Source organism: Telopea speciosissima, chromosome 1 (assembly GCF_018873765.1).
Source record: "Telopea speciosissima isolate NSW1024214 ecotype Mountain lineage chromosome 1, Tspe_v1, whole genome shotgun sequence".
NCBI classification, from domain to species: Eukaryota; Viridiplantae; Streptophyta; class Magnoliopsida; order Proteales; family Proteaceae; genus Telopea; species Telopea speciosissima.
The window spans coordinates 83,461,087-83,478,327 of NC_057916.1; the positions used below are offsets into that span (position 1 = coordinate 83,461,087).

The window sequence follows — 17,241 nt, forward strand, 5'->3', positions numbered from 1 at the left end:
AAGATGCTTGGGATCAGTTGGCCCTTATGTTCCAAGGAAAGACTAGCCCAACTGAAGCAGGTATGTAGCTATCATCAATTCCTAGCTATATTGTATACCCAATTGAATTTGAAGGGAAAACCAAGCCTAGATATCTATATTATGGTTCAATATACAAGTAGTTTCATCCCAATGCCATTTGCTAGAAGCAGAGTATACTAGGGGTGCAAGTTGGGCCCTGAAGGCCCGAGCCCGCACTGAGTCCGAATATGGCTTGGGTTGAGATATCCTGGCCCTAAGGGCTGGTCAGGGTTGGGAATTTCTGGCCCTGAGTCAAGGCAAGGCCGAGTCAAGCCAAGCCAAGCCAGGGTTGAGACCTCGGGCTGAGCCCGGCCTGGCCCAACCCGACCTTGTCTTTTTGTTCATGTTATTTCTTCTTTTCTTCTTTCCCTCTTTCTTCTTAGCCTGGCCAGCTCAGGCTTCTCCCTTCCCCCCATGATTTGGGCCAATCAGGGTCAGCTCAGTCCGACCCTGAAACGGTTTAGGGTTGGATTTTTCTAGCCCTGAGTCAGAGCCTGGGCCCAGCTAAGGGGACTCAGGGTTGGGCTAGGGTTTTAAAAGGCCCGGCCCAACCCGACCTTGTTGCAGCCCTAAAGTAAACCATTAATGGTTATATATGCTTAATTTGGCAGTAGTGACAGCGGCCGCCGATGCAATGTGTGGTACAAGGTACTGGGACTTATTTCAGGCTGTGTTTTGGGGTGAGTCGTGGGAAAGAACCAAAAGTCTCCTGGACAAACATCCAGAAGACTGCTTGACTGCAATAATTTCACCAGCCCGGGGTGGAACGGTTCTTCATGTTGCAGTTTCAGGTGGGCATTTGCACTTGGTAGAAAAATTGGTGGAATTGATGAGCCCAGATGCCTTAACCACAACTACAAGGGAGTGTCCTGATACTCCCCTTAACATTGCTGCACGTTGTGGATTCACAAAGATTGCAGAGTTCCTGGTGAAGAAGAATTTGTATTCCTTACAAATCCCAGATCAGGATGGCCTTGTTCCAGTTGCTACGGCTAGCCGATTTGGACACAAAGACACGATACGTTACCTTTACGCGGTCACCACCAAGGAAACACTAATTGAGGGAGACCACCGTAAGAGTGGTGCTACACTTCTTATTGGTGCAATTTTTCATGATATGTACGGTAAATCTCAAGACTTGTTAAGAAAATATTACTACTAATGACATACACTTGGTCTTAATAAAATTTGAAAGCTATACTATACTACTTTAATGGGAAAAAGAACTATGTCCGGGAGTGTGGTCTATGCCTAATACTCCAGACTTTTATCTGCTCCATTTTCTGCTCGTTTCATTTCCCCAAGTTCCTTTAATAGAGGGGGTGGAAATGACCACCTTACCCTTGCTTGAACACACTGCCCGGGTGGGGTCCACCTCCCTCTATTAGAGGAACTTGGGGAAATGAAGCAAACAGGAAATGGAGTAGATAAAAATACTAGTACTCCCATGAGTCTATCTCTCTCCTCCCTATATGAAAAGACACCTCTATCCTCTTGTTTTTAGGAAAAGAGAGATAGACATATGGGGGTGTTGGTGTAGGTCACACTCCCTGATGGAAAACTGCTTCCCTATTTTAATATACTTACTCTGATGATATTTCTTATATCACATCCACAGATATTGCTATTGATCTGCTTGACCACTGCCCACAGTTAGCTATTGCTTTTGATTTCACTGGTGGGACGGCTATTCGAGCATTGGCAACAAGCCCAAATGCATTTCCAAGTGAAGGACTATATAGTATATGGCAACAATGGATCTACATATGTTAAGTACCCTTTCTTCTTTTATTCAAAGGAACTGATCAAATGACACCTCCATAAGTGTATTTAGGAGTTTACACCTTTTAATTGCACTTTATCTTATTCTCAAAAGGTTTATAAATTAATGGTATAAAATTGTTTTCAAAATTTAATTGAAAGTAAAATATCATTATGTTATTATTGAAATGTGTTATTGTAATACTAGCAATATACCAAAGAGTAAGTATGTGCACTAATTAATCAACAAGTTAATGAGGCAAATAAAAAATGTCTACGAGTGCCTGAAAATAGCCTCTCTGAAAACACGGATAAGGCTACATACATTTGACCCTCCTCAGACTTTGCTAAACGCGGAAGCCTTGTGCACTGGGTACGACCAGTGCCTTGCAATATAAAACTACCACACACTTCGGTGCCCATGTGAAAAACTTCTTCCCTACCTTTTAACATCTAACTCAGAATATCTCCAAATGCATTGCACATGTTTCTTTTCTTACTGACTTCTTTTAAAAGACATTTATATTTAACTAGTCTAAGTTCATATTAACTATTTACTGAAAAAAGAAAGACTTGACGACATTCATGTTTAACTCACAGGTGCCCCAACCTACTATGAAAGAGATATACCCAGTCTTGACGTGGGTGACACAAAAAGGGATCATTTTACTATTGAAGGTCTCTCTCTCTCTCTCATATATTATTCCTATATGCTATTAATTTTAAGGGGCGCTGTTCTCTGTGCCGCAGCTTAGGCTGCACCCAGGCACATGGGGTGGGCACAATGACCACTCTGCCCCCCTAAGTGGCAGGCCCATGTGCCTGGGCGCAGCCTGTGCTGCGGCACAGAGAACATTCTCCCTAATTTTAAATAGTATTAGAACTTAGAAGTTGCATGTTAGATGCCAGGAAAATTATCCTCTCCAATTCCTTAAAGTATAGCAGTGCGGCAGTGGAGATGCCGACATCTGGCAGCTGCTGCATCCAACGGTTCGATCTCATTGATATGGACCGTTGGATGCAACAGCTGTCAGGTGTTGACATCTCCACCTATCACTGCCGCACTACCACACTTTAGGAATTGGAGAGGATAATAATCGTAGATGCCATGCATCCAGTATCGCTTTCTTTTACTTTTCTTGTATGATTTTTTTAGTGTGGAAAAATCTCTATCTTTGGTGTTTTCTCATACCACATGGAATGGTGATGTGACAATAAACAATCAATTGGATTTCTAGGAAACGGTCGAGATTGTCCACATGCAAATTTTCAAACTCAAATTCAATCATATACATTCTTTATATATTGGTATATTCTCTTGTAAATCTCTATTTTTTTTTCTAGATTTTTCTTAGCTTTATTTTGCCATATGATTAACTCTATTTGGATTGAAACTTGACGATTGAGCAGAAACTTTGGGATCTGTTTGTTTGTAATTTTCAGCCCCATCCAACCTACCATATGGTAAATATTATCATGATCCATACATTTTCTTCCTATGACTACCATACTAGTAAAGAAGAATGAAAAGACTTGAAATTTCATTCATGGTGATGGTAAAATAGACCCAAGGTCCACAATTGAACTAATAGACCTTGATCAAGAAACACCATGTTGGAATCGTTAAAGTGGTAACAGATGGATTACATTACACCACAAAATTCAACAACATGGTTGATCTTCACATGGAATCTCAATCTATTGGATTATCAATTCTTATTACTTAAAAGATTCCAAAATAATGGTTTTCAATAGGCTCATATAACCTTATCTACCCTTTAGGTTTTATAATAGTTAGTGGGGACAGTTTTCATACACGGCTGTGTAAGCGGTGCATGTGAGAGGGTGAGAGTTTCAAGGCATTAAAATAGGAGTGGCGTTTTATGACTTTTCTAACTCCTTGTGAGAGGGAACATGACTGTGCATGCTTGCACGAACGTGTATGAAATCTTTGGCCATAGTTAAAAGTGTGGATGATTTTTTCTTTTCTTTTTTGGGTTAAGCGTTTACAATTTTCTATACAAAGTTAATATAAGATGATAAGAGATAGGCCTAATTCATAATATAATCTAGTATGAAATTAGGATCTTAGGGTTTTTTTTTTAACCTTAATCAATCATAACTTGTCTCTCATATTATATATTGCAGCTAGCCGCTGGTTGTATGGAGTAGTTTGGAGTGCACTCAACCCTTTAGGTAAGGGATCTGCTTTTGTCTTCGACATATACAGGGATTTCTTGCACCAACAAATTTTTTTTAGGGAATATTTTATTCTTTGAAGGACCTGAGTCCCTAGACATTTTCTTAGTTTCTTGTAGTTATTTTGATATTTATAACATGTCAATTAAATGTGGAAAACATATTAATAACATAGTATATGTTTCTTTCTTTCTCAAAAACTATTTGGGATTTCAAAACATAATTCTTTTTAAATGTTTTTTTCTTGAAATCCTTTTATTTGATTTTTGAGAGATTTCTTGGAGGGTTGTTCTTGAACTTTTTTATTTGTATACTCAAATTTTAATTCAGTAGCATCAGATTGAAGGAGATTTAAAATGAACATGATTATTCGTAGGTTTACTATTTCTAAATCATCTGTTTTGTATGGATACCTATATTATCTACAAAAAATAGCTTTATCTTTTCAATGAAGAGATATATAGAATGTAGGGTAAATTACACGTCAGCCCTGGTTTTCAAACGAAACTCAGATCACCCCCTGATTTTTGAAAAAACTCAAATCACCCCCGCTACAGTAATGGTGTTAGTCTACTGTTAGTTATTGATGTAGAAGGACTGCTTTACCCTTGTACTAAAATACTATAATTAAATTTACAATACTACCTTTCCTTCATCTTCAACATTGGTCAAGGGTTTGAGTTTTTATTTAACTGGTTGACATCATCACTTCACAGCATAAAACTACTGGTAGAGACTAATTTGTCACATTGGGGTCTAAATCAGGGGGTGATTTGAGTTTTTTCAAAAACCAGGGGGTGACATGTAATTTACCCTAGAATGCAATTTGTTACCAAAAGAAAGATATATAGAATGTAAACTAAATATTAATATATTAAAAAATTTTGTATCTAACCTCCAAGGTGATGTAATTGTTTAAAGTCATGAGTGCTAGGGAGTAGGGACCTAGTTTTTATTTTATGAAAAGACAAAAATATATAAGACTAGGGAATAAACAAAGTATTTATAGTATCCAGATCATACATAAGATGTCATCGATGACTCAGAGCTTTCTTAGCAAAGTCAATTAGCCAACCCATATGTTTTCTGAGTAGTGTTTGGTATGTGTTATTGGAATGCATTCTAAGTCGATTTCACATTTTCAGACGATAAAAACAACTATTTTTTTTTTTTTCCATTTGAGAATACAAAATCAATTTAGAATGCATTCCACGAATGCAAACAAAGCGTTGCCCTAATTTCTAGCTTCATTATTTGGGTCTTAATTTCTTTTCATGGTTCTATGATAGTCCCAGGTATCAAAAGCATTCAAAATAAGAAGAGAATTCATGTCCAAGCCCTTAAAGTACTCAAATGCATTTGTTCCCAAATTTCAAGTTTGGATGAATCAGAACCACTAGCAGTTCAAGTGTATGAAAGCCTTTTCACAGCCACAAAGTTAGGGATTGTTGAGATCGTCAATGAGCTTATAAAGATAAATCCTAACTTATTACTCATTCCGGATAAGCAAAATCGAAATATATTTCAAGTTGCAATTCTGTATCGGCAAGAAAAAATCTTCAATCTCATCTGTGGAATAAGTGGACAGGTGGCTTTGCTTTCACCTTTGACGGATAATGACCGAAACACCATATTACATCTAGTTGGAAAATCTCCTCCTTCCTCTCAAGAACAGGGTAAGATGCCAGGTGCTGCTTTGCAAATGCAACGGGAACTACAATGGTTTAAGGTAAAATTTTCACCTTGCTTTTTATCTATTTTCAAGTTGATATTGATTTCAAATATAGATTTTTCAATATTTATATTAGTTAGAAAGAACGTTAACTAGTATTGTGTGTGGGTATGTACCTACATCCAGACACAGTCCGGCACGAAAAGATCAACTTACCCCCTGAAAAGGTGGAAAGGTCTAAGGGCATGACGGTCTTTTTGCATCTGGCTGTGTTTGGGTACAGATACACATCCACACACAGCATCCTTCCCTTTATATTAATTATATGGTTCAAATATTTCTTCTTCATTAAAATTTTAAATGTAAAACTTCTTTTCCATCGGGTTTTGTCTCAATATTCCAATGTAGAACTAAATAAATGAGACCATTGTGCAAAGATTGAAATGAAATTCAACTGGGATCTTGGAATGAACAAAAATTAAAAACCACATCAATACTCAAACAATAGAACTACAAGGACAAACTTTATCAAAAATCACCTAGCCCATTAATTTAATTAAAAAAAAAATCTATCTCAATAAATAAAAGAAGACAACAAATACTTAGATTGGGTGTATTGCTAAATTCGTTTTCTGTGTCACGGTTATCCATATTTTATTTGGAGGGAGAAGACTGTGCCTTGTATTGTTAGAGATATTAAGAGTGTGTTTAGTATGCATTCTTGGAACACAGTCGAGGTCAATTTCACATTCTTAAATAATAAAAACAACTATTTTTATCATTCGAGAATGTAAAAACTGTTGAACAGTGATGGCCACTGAGAGGGGGGTGAATCAGTGGACTATAAAAATCTTTCCCTCCAACAGGTTCACTCCCAATTCACCTGTTGAGATCTTTAACACTCACCACAACCACCCACACAGTCTTCTCAAAAGGTAAACAGGTACACAACCACACTCTAAAAGCAATCTTGACTCAGTCTCATACAACCACAGTCACTGATGCTGCTGCCAAGAGCTGCTAAACAAAGTGCTGCCAAGAGCTGCTATGTCAACTGTTGGAGATCCCTCACTCAAGCACACTGACTCAATCACAACTGGAGGATCTGAATACAAGCCACAAAGTCGTATACACACCCCAGCCAGACTCAAAGGCTCTACCAGGTGTGTACACCCATCCTGCAGAAATGCACTTCTAACCAAGGCAAGCAAGCATCCACAACACAGAGAAATACGTGCTTCGGCAAGTTGCCTACGTACACGGAGTAATGGCCACTTGGACCTCAGCATCTACTCATCACTAATTTTTCCAGCATAAAACTGAGAAGCCGCACCCACGGCAGATGATGTTTCAGTCACACCTATGACTCAGGACATCTGACCTGCTTCTATCTCTAAGTATAGAGACAAGGATGTTACCCCCAATGGTTTTCCCAGCACTCACTGGTAACCAGCACTGTGTCCAGATGCAACTGGACAACTCAATAAAAATAATTGGGCTTATACAAATGCCCTACAATGAAATCCACATAGCATAGGTCTATGGCAGTATAACCTAGCTAGCATATGCAATGGAAATATAGTATATCAAACACAACAGGCAATAAAGTGTAGAAAATCTTACAACCATGCATTGTCTTTGATCACTGATGTCCGGTGATGGAGTCTGGCAACTCTGGCGGCTCACTGGAATCTTCAATTTCTCTCAATTTGATGGAGAACTGGAATCTTCAAATGCGCTCTGTCACTGGAGTCCTGGAGTGGTTCCTAGCAGTGTGGGAAACCACTGTTTTCTTCCTTTTCTTTCTTTTCCTTTCCTTTCCTTTCCTTTCTTTTCTCTTATTTTCTTTTCCTTTTTCTCTTTCTTTTCTTTTCTTTTCCCTTTCCTTTCTTCTTTGTTTCCTCCACCGAATCTGAGATGGGGCTTGAGATGAGACTTCAAACTTCTTTTTCTTCTCTTCTTCTTTCTTTCTTCCTTCCTTCCTTCTTCCTCCTTTCTCCTTCTTCTTTCTTTTTCCTTTTCTCTTTTCCCTCTTCCTTCTTGGCTACAACCACCTAAAGAAGTTCTGGTTCTATGATTTCAGAATATCAATGGCATCAAGGAAGGGCTGGAGACATGAGATAGAGAGGGAGACTCAAATCATAGATGCATACAACACCTCTTAGGGCTTAGGGCTGCAACCCCTTTTTTTCTTCTTCCTTCCTTCTCTTTTCCTCTCCTTTTCCTTCTCCCTTTTTCTTCTATTTTTCTCTACACGATTCTGTAGCTTCTTTTTCATTTTGGAGAAGAAGAAGAACCATTTCTCTCTTCGTTCTACAAAAGATCAAGTAAAAGACTAAATAGCCATTTTTAGATGGACCAATGGAATTTACATAAAAGGAATCTTCAATCAAGCATTGATTAAAGTATTTCTCTTCCAAAGTACTTTTTGAAGAACCAATCAAAAGCTTTTAAATGGAATCAAAGACTTTTTGAAAAGCTTTTTAACTCATCCATTCACAGCCTTCACGTGGGAGAGTAATGATTTTCTTTTTTTGAAAATCTCTTCAACTTTGATAATTTCAAAAAAAGCCCCTCTAACTTCACCTATTTATGTCATCATAGACATTAATTATATTTATTTGCATTTAAACCCCTGAGACCAAAAAGTGATCTTAAGCTGCTGGCCGAGAACAAAATTTGAAATCCAACTTTCTAGATTTGCTTCTAATTTGCGCATCCAAACGGAAAAAATCATAACTCCCTCATTTGATGTCGGATTGACGAACCGTTTGAACCGATGGAAAGAAGACTCAACGAACTAAAATATTCATGTAGAATACTCCACCCAGTTCTATCAATATACCCTCCAAAAATACCGACGAACATGCTGCTAGTGCGAAAACCTATAAAATCAATATTCTTAATGCACCTAGCCTTCACCCAAGGCTGTATAAGGCATCCAAACACTGCAATGAACAATCTCATGCTGCCACATAATCCCCGGACGCTCCAGTATCATTGCCAACATGCCACGACACTGTCAAATGACCAAAATGCCCCTGGATGACTCCCAAACACTATGGGACCTCTGTATACACTGCCATACCCCTGTAATGATATCACTGCCATAGTGAACACTGTAAGAACTACTGGGGATGGTGAGGACACAATCCGATCCTCTGCACCGCCATAAGCATGTCTACTCAACTAGAATCTTGCTTGGTGGCCTCAACGTTATAACTGCACCAAGATGCATTGTGTTGACCACAACAACATACATGCATTGTGTTGACAACAATGACAACCAACACACAGTCACTGCCATCTGCACTGTGTGTTCAACAATCTCCCCCTTTGGAATTGTTGTCAACACATCATGAGCAAAATATCATCAAAAGTCATCCATGCTCATGAGTCTCTCTCTCTCCCCCTTGACAATAATTGCAAAGGGCTGAAGTGGACTGCCTTCCACCTTCCATAGAGACTCTCTCCACCTTGGACTCCCCCTAAGTCCAATCTTTGCTCTCCTGAGAATACTCCCCCTCCCTGGGATATCTCTGTGTCCAACTGGTGTCTCTATCTCCTGTATATCTGAGAACACCATCTTTGGTCTCAGTACCAAAGAAATCCATCTGACTCCATATGAGTCCAATCTGAAAGCAACAAAAAATATAATCTCAAAAATCCATCTGTTGCCTCTATCAATCACATCACCTGAGCAATCTCTCCCAGTGTGGGATACAAGTACCTATAGGAGTGCCCACCGCATCTTCCTATCCTACAGGTGTGAATTCTCAAACTACATAGGAGTGCCCATGCGCATCTTCCCTATCCTATGAGTTGAAAATTCAATTGCTCACCTCAAACTCATATCCACCCAACACTACTCAACAGAAAGAGTGTTGTCACAAGTGGATACATACCAACAAAAACAACTGCAGCTCACAGCTACAGCACCAACACCAGCTATCTACCATAAACCTCTGCATCCAGTCAAAATAACATATCACTCCCCCTGTCACAAGTGCTGAAACATCCAACTCTGCCCAAGTCAGACAATCACTATGCTCAACTGAAGAACTGCACTCTGACAACTGTCTCTGAAAATGATACCAACTGAAACTTTGACTCATCTTGATGCACATAAGTCGATTCATTGGCTGCCACACTCATCAGCTGCAAACCTACGACATCACCACTAAGCTGCTCTGTCCTCTCACTGTCCTGAAATTGCTCATCTGATGACTGCCATGTCCACCAAATGCAACAACACACTGTCGAGAACTGCACTATGTGTCAACTGATGTCTCCAATCCAAGCACTACTACAGGAACTCTACTGCTATAACCTGAGTCCTGTTGGGGGCACTAATGAACATCTAGTGAGCTCCCCCTCTCTTGTGCACCTAAGTGCACCTAGTGCCTGGGAGGTGTGCCCACTCCCACACCCAAGCTGAGTGGTGTGAGGGTGGTGAGTGTAGCTGCACACACCTCAGTGTGCCTCTCTCTCCAAACTCTCTGACCAACTGCCTTGGTCTTCTGTCTGGGCTTCTTCTCAAAAACTCTCCTGCTCTGTTGCTTATCTCTCTGCTCAGTCACTACTCTGTATCTCTGTCTGTGCCTTTGTCTCTGCTCAACTGAACCAACTGACCTCTCTGTTGCCTGCCCAACTGATGGTCTAGCTGTACTGGTCTGTCTCACTGCTGCATGTGTCTTTGGTGAACCCTTCACTCTCCACACACAACACAAGGCCCTCTCGAGACTGGTCACTGGGGTGATCATTTGTCTCTCTGTCTCTCTCGTCTACTCATTCTTTGCCTCCTAGAACCTCTTCTAGGTTTCCTAGTTCGAGTGTAAATAATCTCTCTGTTGCTGAGCAAGATGAGGGGAGAGAACAGTCCTACAATGCTTGGCCCAATGTCCAAGCTGGTGACATCTGAGACACTCCACTGACTGTCTGCCTAGTGGTGCTATGGGAGTCCTCCCTCCACAGCTACTGGATCCTACTCTCTGAGTGCACTCTGCACTCCTGTGTCCATACCCACTGCACCTGTGATAATACCCATGAAAATGTGACTATCTCACTAGGGGCTGTCTATGCCAACTGGGTGGTACTCTATGCCAACCTGTAGGAACCATCTGCCTCTGATGGGGAAATCTACTAAACCTGCCATGCCCAACTAATCTCTGATATAACATGCTATATCTCCCTGTGTCACCATGTCTGCCCTGCCTCTGCTGGCCTCTACCTCTGAACTCTGTGCCTCTCCTCTGTATCTGCTGGGTGGTACATCTGATCTGCTTCTGCTGAGGACTACCTCCATACTGTGCCTGGTGTGCTGGAGGTCTCATCTGCCTATGCCTCTGATCTCTCTGTCTCTGTCTCCTCTGAGCTCTCTGCTGAGTCCTCCTCTGAGCTGTGCTAGTGCTCAATCTCTGTGGTCTACTCAAGTCTGTCTCTGCAGCTCTCTTAGATGACTCATCTTGCTCTGTAATAGAATCAGAACTAATGATGGGTGGTCTCTGACAATCTACAGATTGAGCTAGCTGTCTATCAATATCTACAACCACAGATGGGATGGATGTCTGACTGCTATAAAGCTCCTGCAACTGTGTCTGCAATGCTATGACCTCTGCCTGAAGTCCTCTACATCTCTCCTCAAGCTGACTATCACACAACTCCTGTACTGATGTCTTCAGTAATGATCTCAGGACTGTGCTATCAGACTCTGACTATCTGCAGTACACACATCTACTACTCTCAAGCTCTGTCAACTGTGACCTCAGACCTGTAGTCTTCTCCTGCAGACTGCTGTACATGACATCCCTCCTGATAACCTGAGCCTCAAGCTCCTCCACTATAACTGAGGACTCTCTCAACTCAGCTCTCAAGGACTGAATGGTCTCTCTGGCATCTGTGAGATCTCTGGAGAACTCCTGGTGTCTATCCCTCTCGAGTCTCAACTCACTAAGAGTAGATGTCAGCTCTCCTCTCCAGTCAATCTCTGCATCATCTACCTCATCATCAGACTCCTCATGTGAACTCTGAACTGCCATGCTCTCTCTCTCATCAGAAACCATACATACTGGTCTATCCACCTCTGTCTCTGAATGAAGAGAAGAACACTCTCCTGATGATCTGCTACTTACCTCTGATGCTGACTCATCTCTATATAAACTCTGTAATCTCTCCCACATGGCTTTGGCTGACCTACAAGCACTGACTCTAGCTCTGATGTGATCACTCAATCCATCTACTATAGGAGCTTTGGCTTTGGAATCAAATTTCATTTGTTTCTTTGACTTTCCACAACCATTCATGACAACCTGATGCACATCATAACCTCCTTTAGCTCCAATATATGAGTCCATCCTACATCTCCAGAAAACATAATCTACACCATAGAAGATAGGTGCACCTGAATCAGAAAATCTGGGACGTCCAAGGCTATCAACTGCTGCCATCACTACCAAGATCACCCTAAGCTGCTGAAGCTAACTGCAGGGACCTTGCTCTGATACCAATTGTTGAACAGTGATGGCCACTGAGAGGGGGGTGAATCAGTGGACTATAAAAATCTTTCCCTCCAACAGGTTCACTCCCAATTCACATGTTGAGATCTTTAACACTCACCACAACCACCCACACAGTCTTCTCAAAAGGCAAACAGGTACACAACCACACTCTAAAAGCAATCTTGACTCAGTCTCATACAACCACAGTCACTGATGCTGCTGCCAAGAGCTGCTAAACAAAGTGCTGCCAAGAGCTGCTATGTCAACTGTTGGAGATCCCTCACTCAAGCACACTGACTCAATCACAATCGGAGGATCTCGAATACAAGCCACAAAGTCGTATACACACCCCAGCCAGACTCAAAGGCTCTACCAAGTGTGTACACCCATCCTGCAGAAATGCACTTCTAACCAAGGCAAGCAAACATCCACAACACAGAGAAATACGTGCTTCGGCAAGTTGCCTACGTGCACGGAGTAATGGTCACTTGGACCTCAAGCATCTACTCATCACTAATTTTCCCAAAGATAAACGAGAAGCCGTACCCACGGCAGATGATGTTTCGAGCCACACCTATGACTCGGGACATCGACCGCTTCTATCTCTAAGTATAGAGACAAGGGTGTTACCCCAATGGTTTTCCCAAGACCCACTGGTAACCAAGATCTGTGTCGATGCAACTGGACAACTCAATAAAAATAATTGGGCTTATACAAATGCCCTACAATGAAATCCACATAGCATAGGTCTATGGCAGATAACCTAGCTAGCATATGCAATGGAAATACGAGATATCAAACACAACAGCAATAAAGTGTAGAAAATCTTACAACCATGCATTGTCTTTGATCACTGATGTCCGGTGATGGAGTCTGGCAACTCTGGCGGCTCACTAGAATCTTCAATTTCTCTCAATTTGATGGAGAACCGGAATCTTCAAATGCGCTCTGTCACTGGAGTCCTGGAGTGGTTCCTTGGTGTGGGAAACCACTTGTTTTCTTCCTTTTCTTTCTTTTCCTTTCCTTTCCTTTCCTTTCTTTTCTCTTATTTTCTTTTCCTTTTTCTCTTTCTTTTCTTTTCTTTTCCCTTTCCTTTCTTCTTTGTTTCCTCCACCGAATCTGAGATGGGGCTTGAGATGAGGCTTCAAACTTCTTTTTCTTCTCTTCTTCTTTCTTTCTTCCTTCCTTCCTTCTTCTTCCTTTCTCCTTCTTCTTTCTTTTTCCTTTTCTCTTTTCCCTCTTCCTTCTTGGCTACAACCACCTAAAGAAGTTCTGGTTCTATGATTTCAGAATATAAATGGCATCAAGGAAGGGCTGGAGACATGAGATAGAGAGGGAGACTCAAATCATAGATGCATACAACACCTCTTAGGGCTTAGGGCTACAACCCTTTTTTTTCTTCTTCCTTCCTTCTCTTTTCCTCTCCTTTTCCTTCTCCCTTTTTCTTCTATTTTTCTCTACACGATTCTGTAGCTTCTTTTTCATTTTGGAGAAGAAGAAGAACCATTTCTCTCTTCGTTCTACAAAAGATCAAGTAAAAGACTAAATAGCCATTTTTAGATGGACCAATGGAATTTATATAAAATGAATCTTCAATCAAGTATTGATTAAAGTACTTCTCTTAAGGTAGAGAGAGATTGGCACAGTTTCCAAAGTACTTTTTGAAGAACCAATCAAAAGCGTTTAAATGGAATCAAAGACTTTTTGAAAAGCTTTTTAACTCATCCATTCACAGCCTTCACGTGGGAGAGTAATGATTTCCTTTTTTTGAAAATCTCTTCAACTTTGATAATTTCAAAAAAAGCCCCTCTAACTTCACTTATTTATGTCATCATAGGCATTAATTATATTTATTTGCATTTAAACCCCTGAGACCAAAAAGTGATCTTAAGCTGCTGGCCGAGAACAACATTTGAAATCCAACTTTCTAGATTTGCTTCTAATTTGCGCATCCAAACGGAAAAAATCATAACTCCCTCATTTGATGTCGGATTGACAAACCGTTTGAACCGATGGAAAGAAGACTCAACGAACTAAAATATTCATGTAGAATACTCCACCCAGTTCTATCAATATACCCTCCAAAAATACCGACGAACATGCTGCTAGTGCGAAAACCTATAAAATCAATATTCTTAATGCACCTAGCCTTCACCCAAGGCTGTATAAGGCATCCAAACACTGCAATGAACAATCTCATGCTGCCACATAATCCCCGGACGCTCCAGTATCATTGCCAACATGCCACGACACTGTCAAATGACCAAAATGCCCCTGGATGACTCCCAAACACTATGGGACCTCTGTATACACTGCCATACCCCTGTAATAATATCACTGCCGTAGTGAACACTGTAAGAACTACTGGGGATGGTGAGGACACAATCCAGTCACTGCCTGCACTGCCATAAGCATGTCTACTCAACTAGAATGCTGCTTGACTGGCCTCAGCGTTATAACTGCACCAAGATGCATTGTGTTGACCACAACAACATACATGCACTATGTTGACAACAATGACAACCAACACACAGTCACTGCCATCTGCACTGTGTGTTCAACAAAAACAACCTAGAAAGCATTCCAAGAATACATACCAAACACAGCTTAAAGTGGACCGGTGTAGGACTGATATAGTGATATTCCAAAGGGGTCGAAATCCTCCAAAAATATTTTTCTAATTCAGAAAAAGAGGAATGTATCATATGTGGGTTGAGAGGACTAAGGTCCCATTAAGTTGATAATAGTGGTTAGCCCTTTGGTACTTTCTATTTTCTTTGGGGTTTTGTTGGCTTTATGGCCTCGAGAATCCTTAGTTTTGGTAAGCTGTCTTTGTCTTCGTATTTATTTTTCTCTCTTTTGCAATAAATTGATCTACAAATCCCCCCCCCCACCCCCCCCCCCCCCAACTCCCAACAGATCAGCCTCCTCTCCACCAGTGGAGAACCCAATGAGGCATTCGATGGCTGGGCTGGGCTGTACACATCACGATGTGCGCCCAGTCAATTGTTGGGATGTGTACGACACAACCCAGCCATCAGATGCCTCATTGGGCGATGCCCTTCAAGGAGAGGAATTGGGGTGGACCCCCCCCCCCAAAAAAAATAAAAAAATAAAAACAAAAAGCATACATTTATTCTTTGGAGAATACACTTGCTTCCAAGTTTATGTTCAAATAACGCTTTTTTTTTTTTTTAAATTTAACCTTTATCACAGGAGGTGGAGAAAATAGTACCATCATTTGTTAGAGAATTTCCCAACTTAAAGGGCTTAAATCCTGGAGAGATGTTTACAGAGGAGCACAAGAAATTAGTAGAAGAAGGGGAGAAATGGATGAAAGACACTGCAGGTTCATGTACGGTTGTTGCTACACTAATTACAACCTTTACATTTGCAGCAGCTTTTACTGCTCCAGGAGGATTTAATCAAGATTCAGGCTTTCCCATTTTCTTGAGCGACAAACAGTTATTTTTCCCTTTTTTAATATCAGATTCTCTATCACTCTTCTCTTCTTCAACTTCAGTGTTGATGTTTCTGTCCATCTACACATCGCGTTACACAGAAGAAGATTTTCTCGAGTTGTTGCCGAAGCGATTGATAATTGGTCTCTCCACCCTTTTCTTCTCTATGGCAACAATGATGGTGGCCTTTTGTGTAACCTTATTTCTTATCCTCAGTAGACAATATGACTGGGTTGCCATTCCCATCTCTTTACTTGCTGGTATCCCAGTTACATTGTTCATTGTGTTGCAATTTCCCATCTTTCTTGACATGGTTCGTTCCACATATGGTCCTGGATTATTCATTAGGCCCAAAAAAAAATAAGACCTTCTTGGTATACTAGTTTGTGGGAAGTTTGACATTTTGATTGGAACTTAAGAACATTATTGAGGTATTGTATAAGGTGATCTCTTTACAGTCGATTATGTCAGATGCTGTAACAAACACATTATTATAATAATATTCAATATTTTTATGAATATTTTGGTTTCTCTATGAATTAGAAGTATGTCCTTTTCAATGTGGCTTGTTGAGTACATCTAACAAACATTAAATTCGGTGTAAAATAGACAAACCGTTTATGAATCAAGTATGTAAAATAGTGACCAAAACCATTTAGGACCGATAAATTGAAACCGTTTACTAAATGGTTCGGTTCTAATTCACCTAAAAATCCTTGCACCAAATCGGATCAAACCGAATTGATTACACCAAACCCGAACCGTTTAACACCCTTAAATGAGGATGAGCTCCTAGCTCAGTGGCATACTGGCAGGCCTCCACCTAGTAGGAATGGTGTAAGTCCAAGGGGTCGAGTGATAGACTCCTATGTCCCACCTTCTTGACTATAGTAGTAGCAGTAGTTCAGGTTCCTATAAATAAGTGGGCCTAGTGTCCCTTGCTGGTCCCTAATGGGTCCCTTGTTTGGTCCCTCGTGGGTCCCTCTCTGGCTCTAATGGGGTCTTGCACAAGAAAAAAAAAACCTCTAAGTGGGAACTGCTTAAACCCAAGTATAGGAGGGACCTTTATCCGCTCCAGTACAGTAGCCACTGTTGTACGTACGCATCGTGCGGTACAGCAGCGGCCATGTCTGCACAGTGGGGCTCGCTGTGCACACATGGTTGCTGCTGCACCGCACGATGTGTACAACAGCGGATAAAAATTCTGCCAGGTTCCCTCCAAGTGGTTTCCCATGTGATAAATGAGGATTTCTTGCGAATTTGGTTTTTTTTTTTTGAAAAGTTCTAAAAATAGATAGGCTAATCTTGGCCCTTGATTCCAACTCTGAGATTTGAGAATGGTTAAAAAACAACCACAAAAGGATGGGGGACCCCTCAGCTATAAATAAGGCCACACCCCCATTTTAGAACCCAAGCAAAAAACGTCGAGAAGTACCTGACCTTTCCCTAATTTCCTACAATTAATTTTCTGAGGTAATGTTAATGTACTACAATTTTTGTGTCAAGGGTATTATCTTATTGGGGCTTGGAAGATCCACCCCAAGTGAGTGTGTAGAGGTGAGAGATAGGCAACGGTACCAGTTGCAGAGAT

The 17,241-nt window shown here is 40.8% G+C and overlaps 1 protein-coding gene across 2 annotated transcripts; it reads left to right on the forward strand.

Annotated features, from left to right (window-relative positions):
* Positions 1-667: 667 nt before the first annotated feature.
* Positions 668-16,020, forward strand: LOC122668028 (ankyrin repeat-containing protein ITN1-like). Of its 2 annotated transcripts, XM_043864559.1 has the most exons (6): positions 668-1,184; positions 1,679-1,828; positions 2,422-2,499; positions 3,970-4,017; positions 5,310-5,749; positions 15,406-16,020. In XM_043864559.1, exons 1-6 carry the CDS (start codon positions 695-697, stop codon positions 16,012-16,014), a joined length of 1,815 nt encoding a protein of 604 aa, XP_043720494.1. In that variant the 5' UTR covers positions 668-694; the 3' UTR covers positions 16,015-16,020. The 2 variants fall into 2 exon arrangements, with proteins under 2 accessions (XP_043720494.1, XP_043720502.1); XM_043864567.1 differs by lacking the exons at positions 1,679-1,828; positions 2,422-2,499.
* The last annotated feature ends 1,221 nt before the right edge of the window (positions 16,021-17,241 follow it).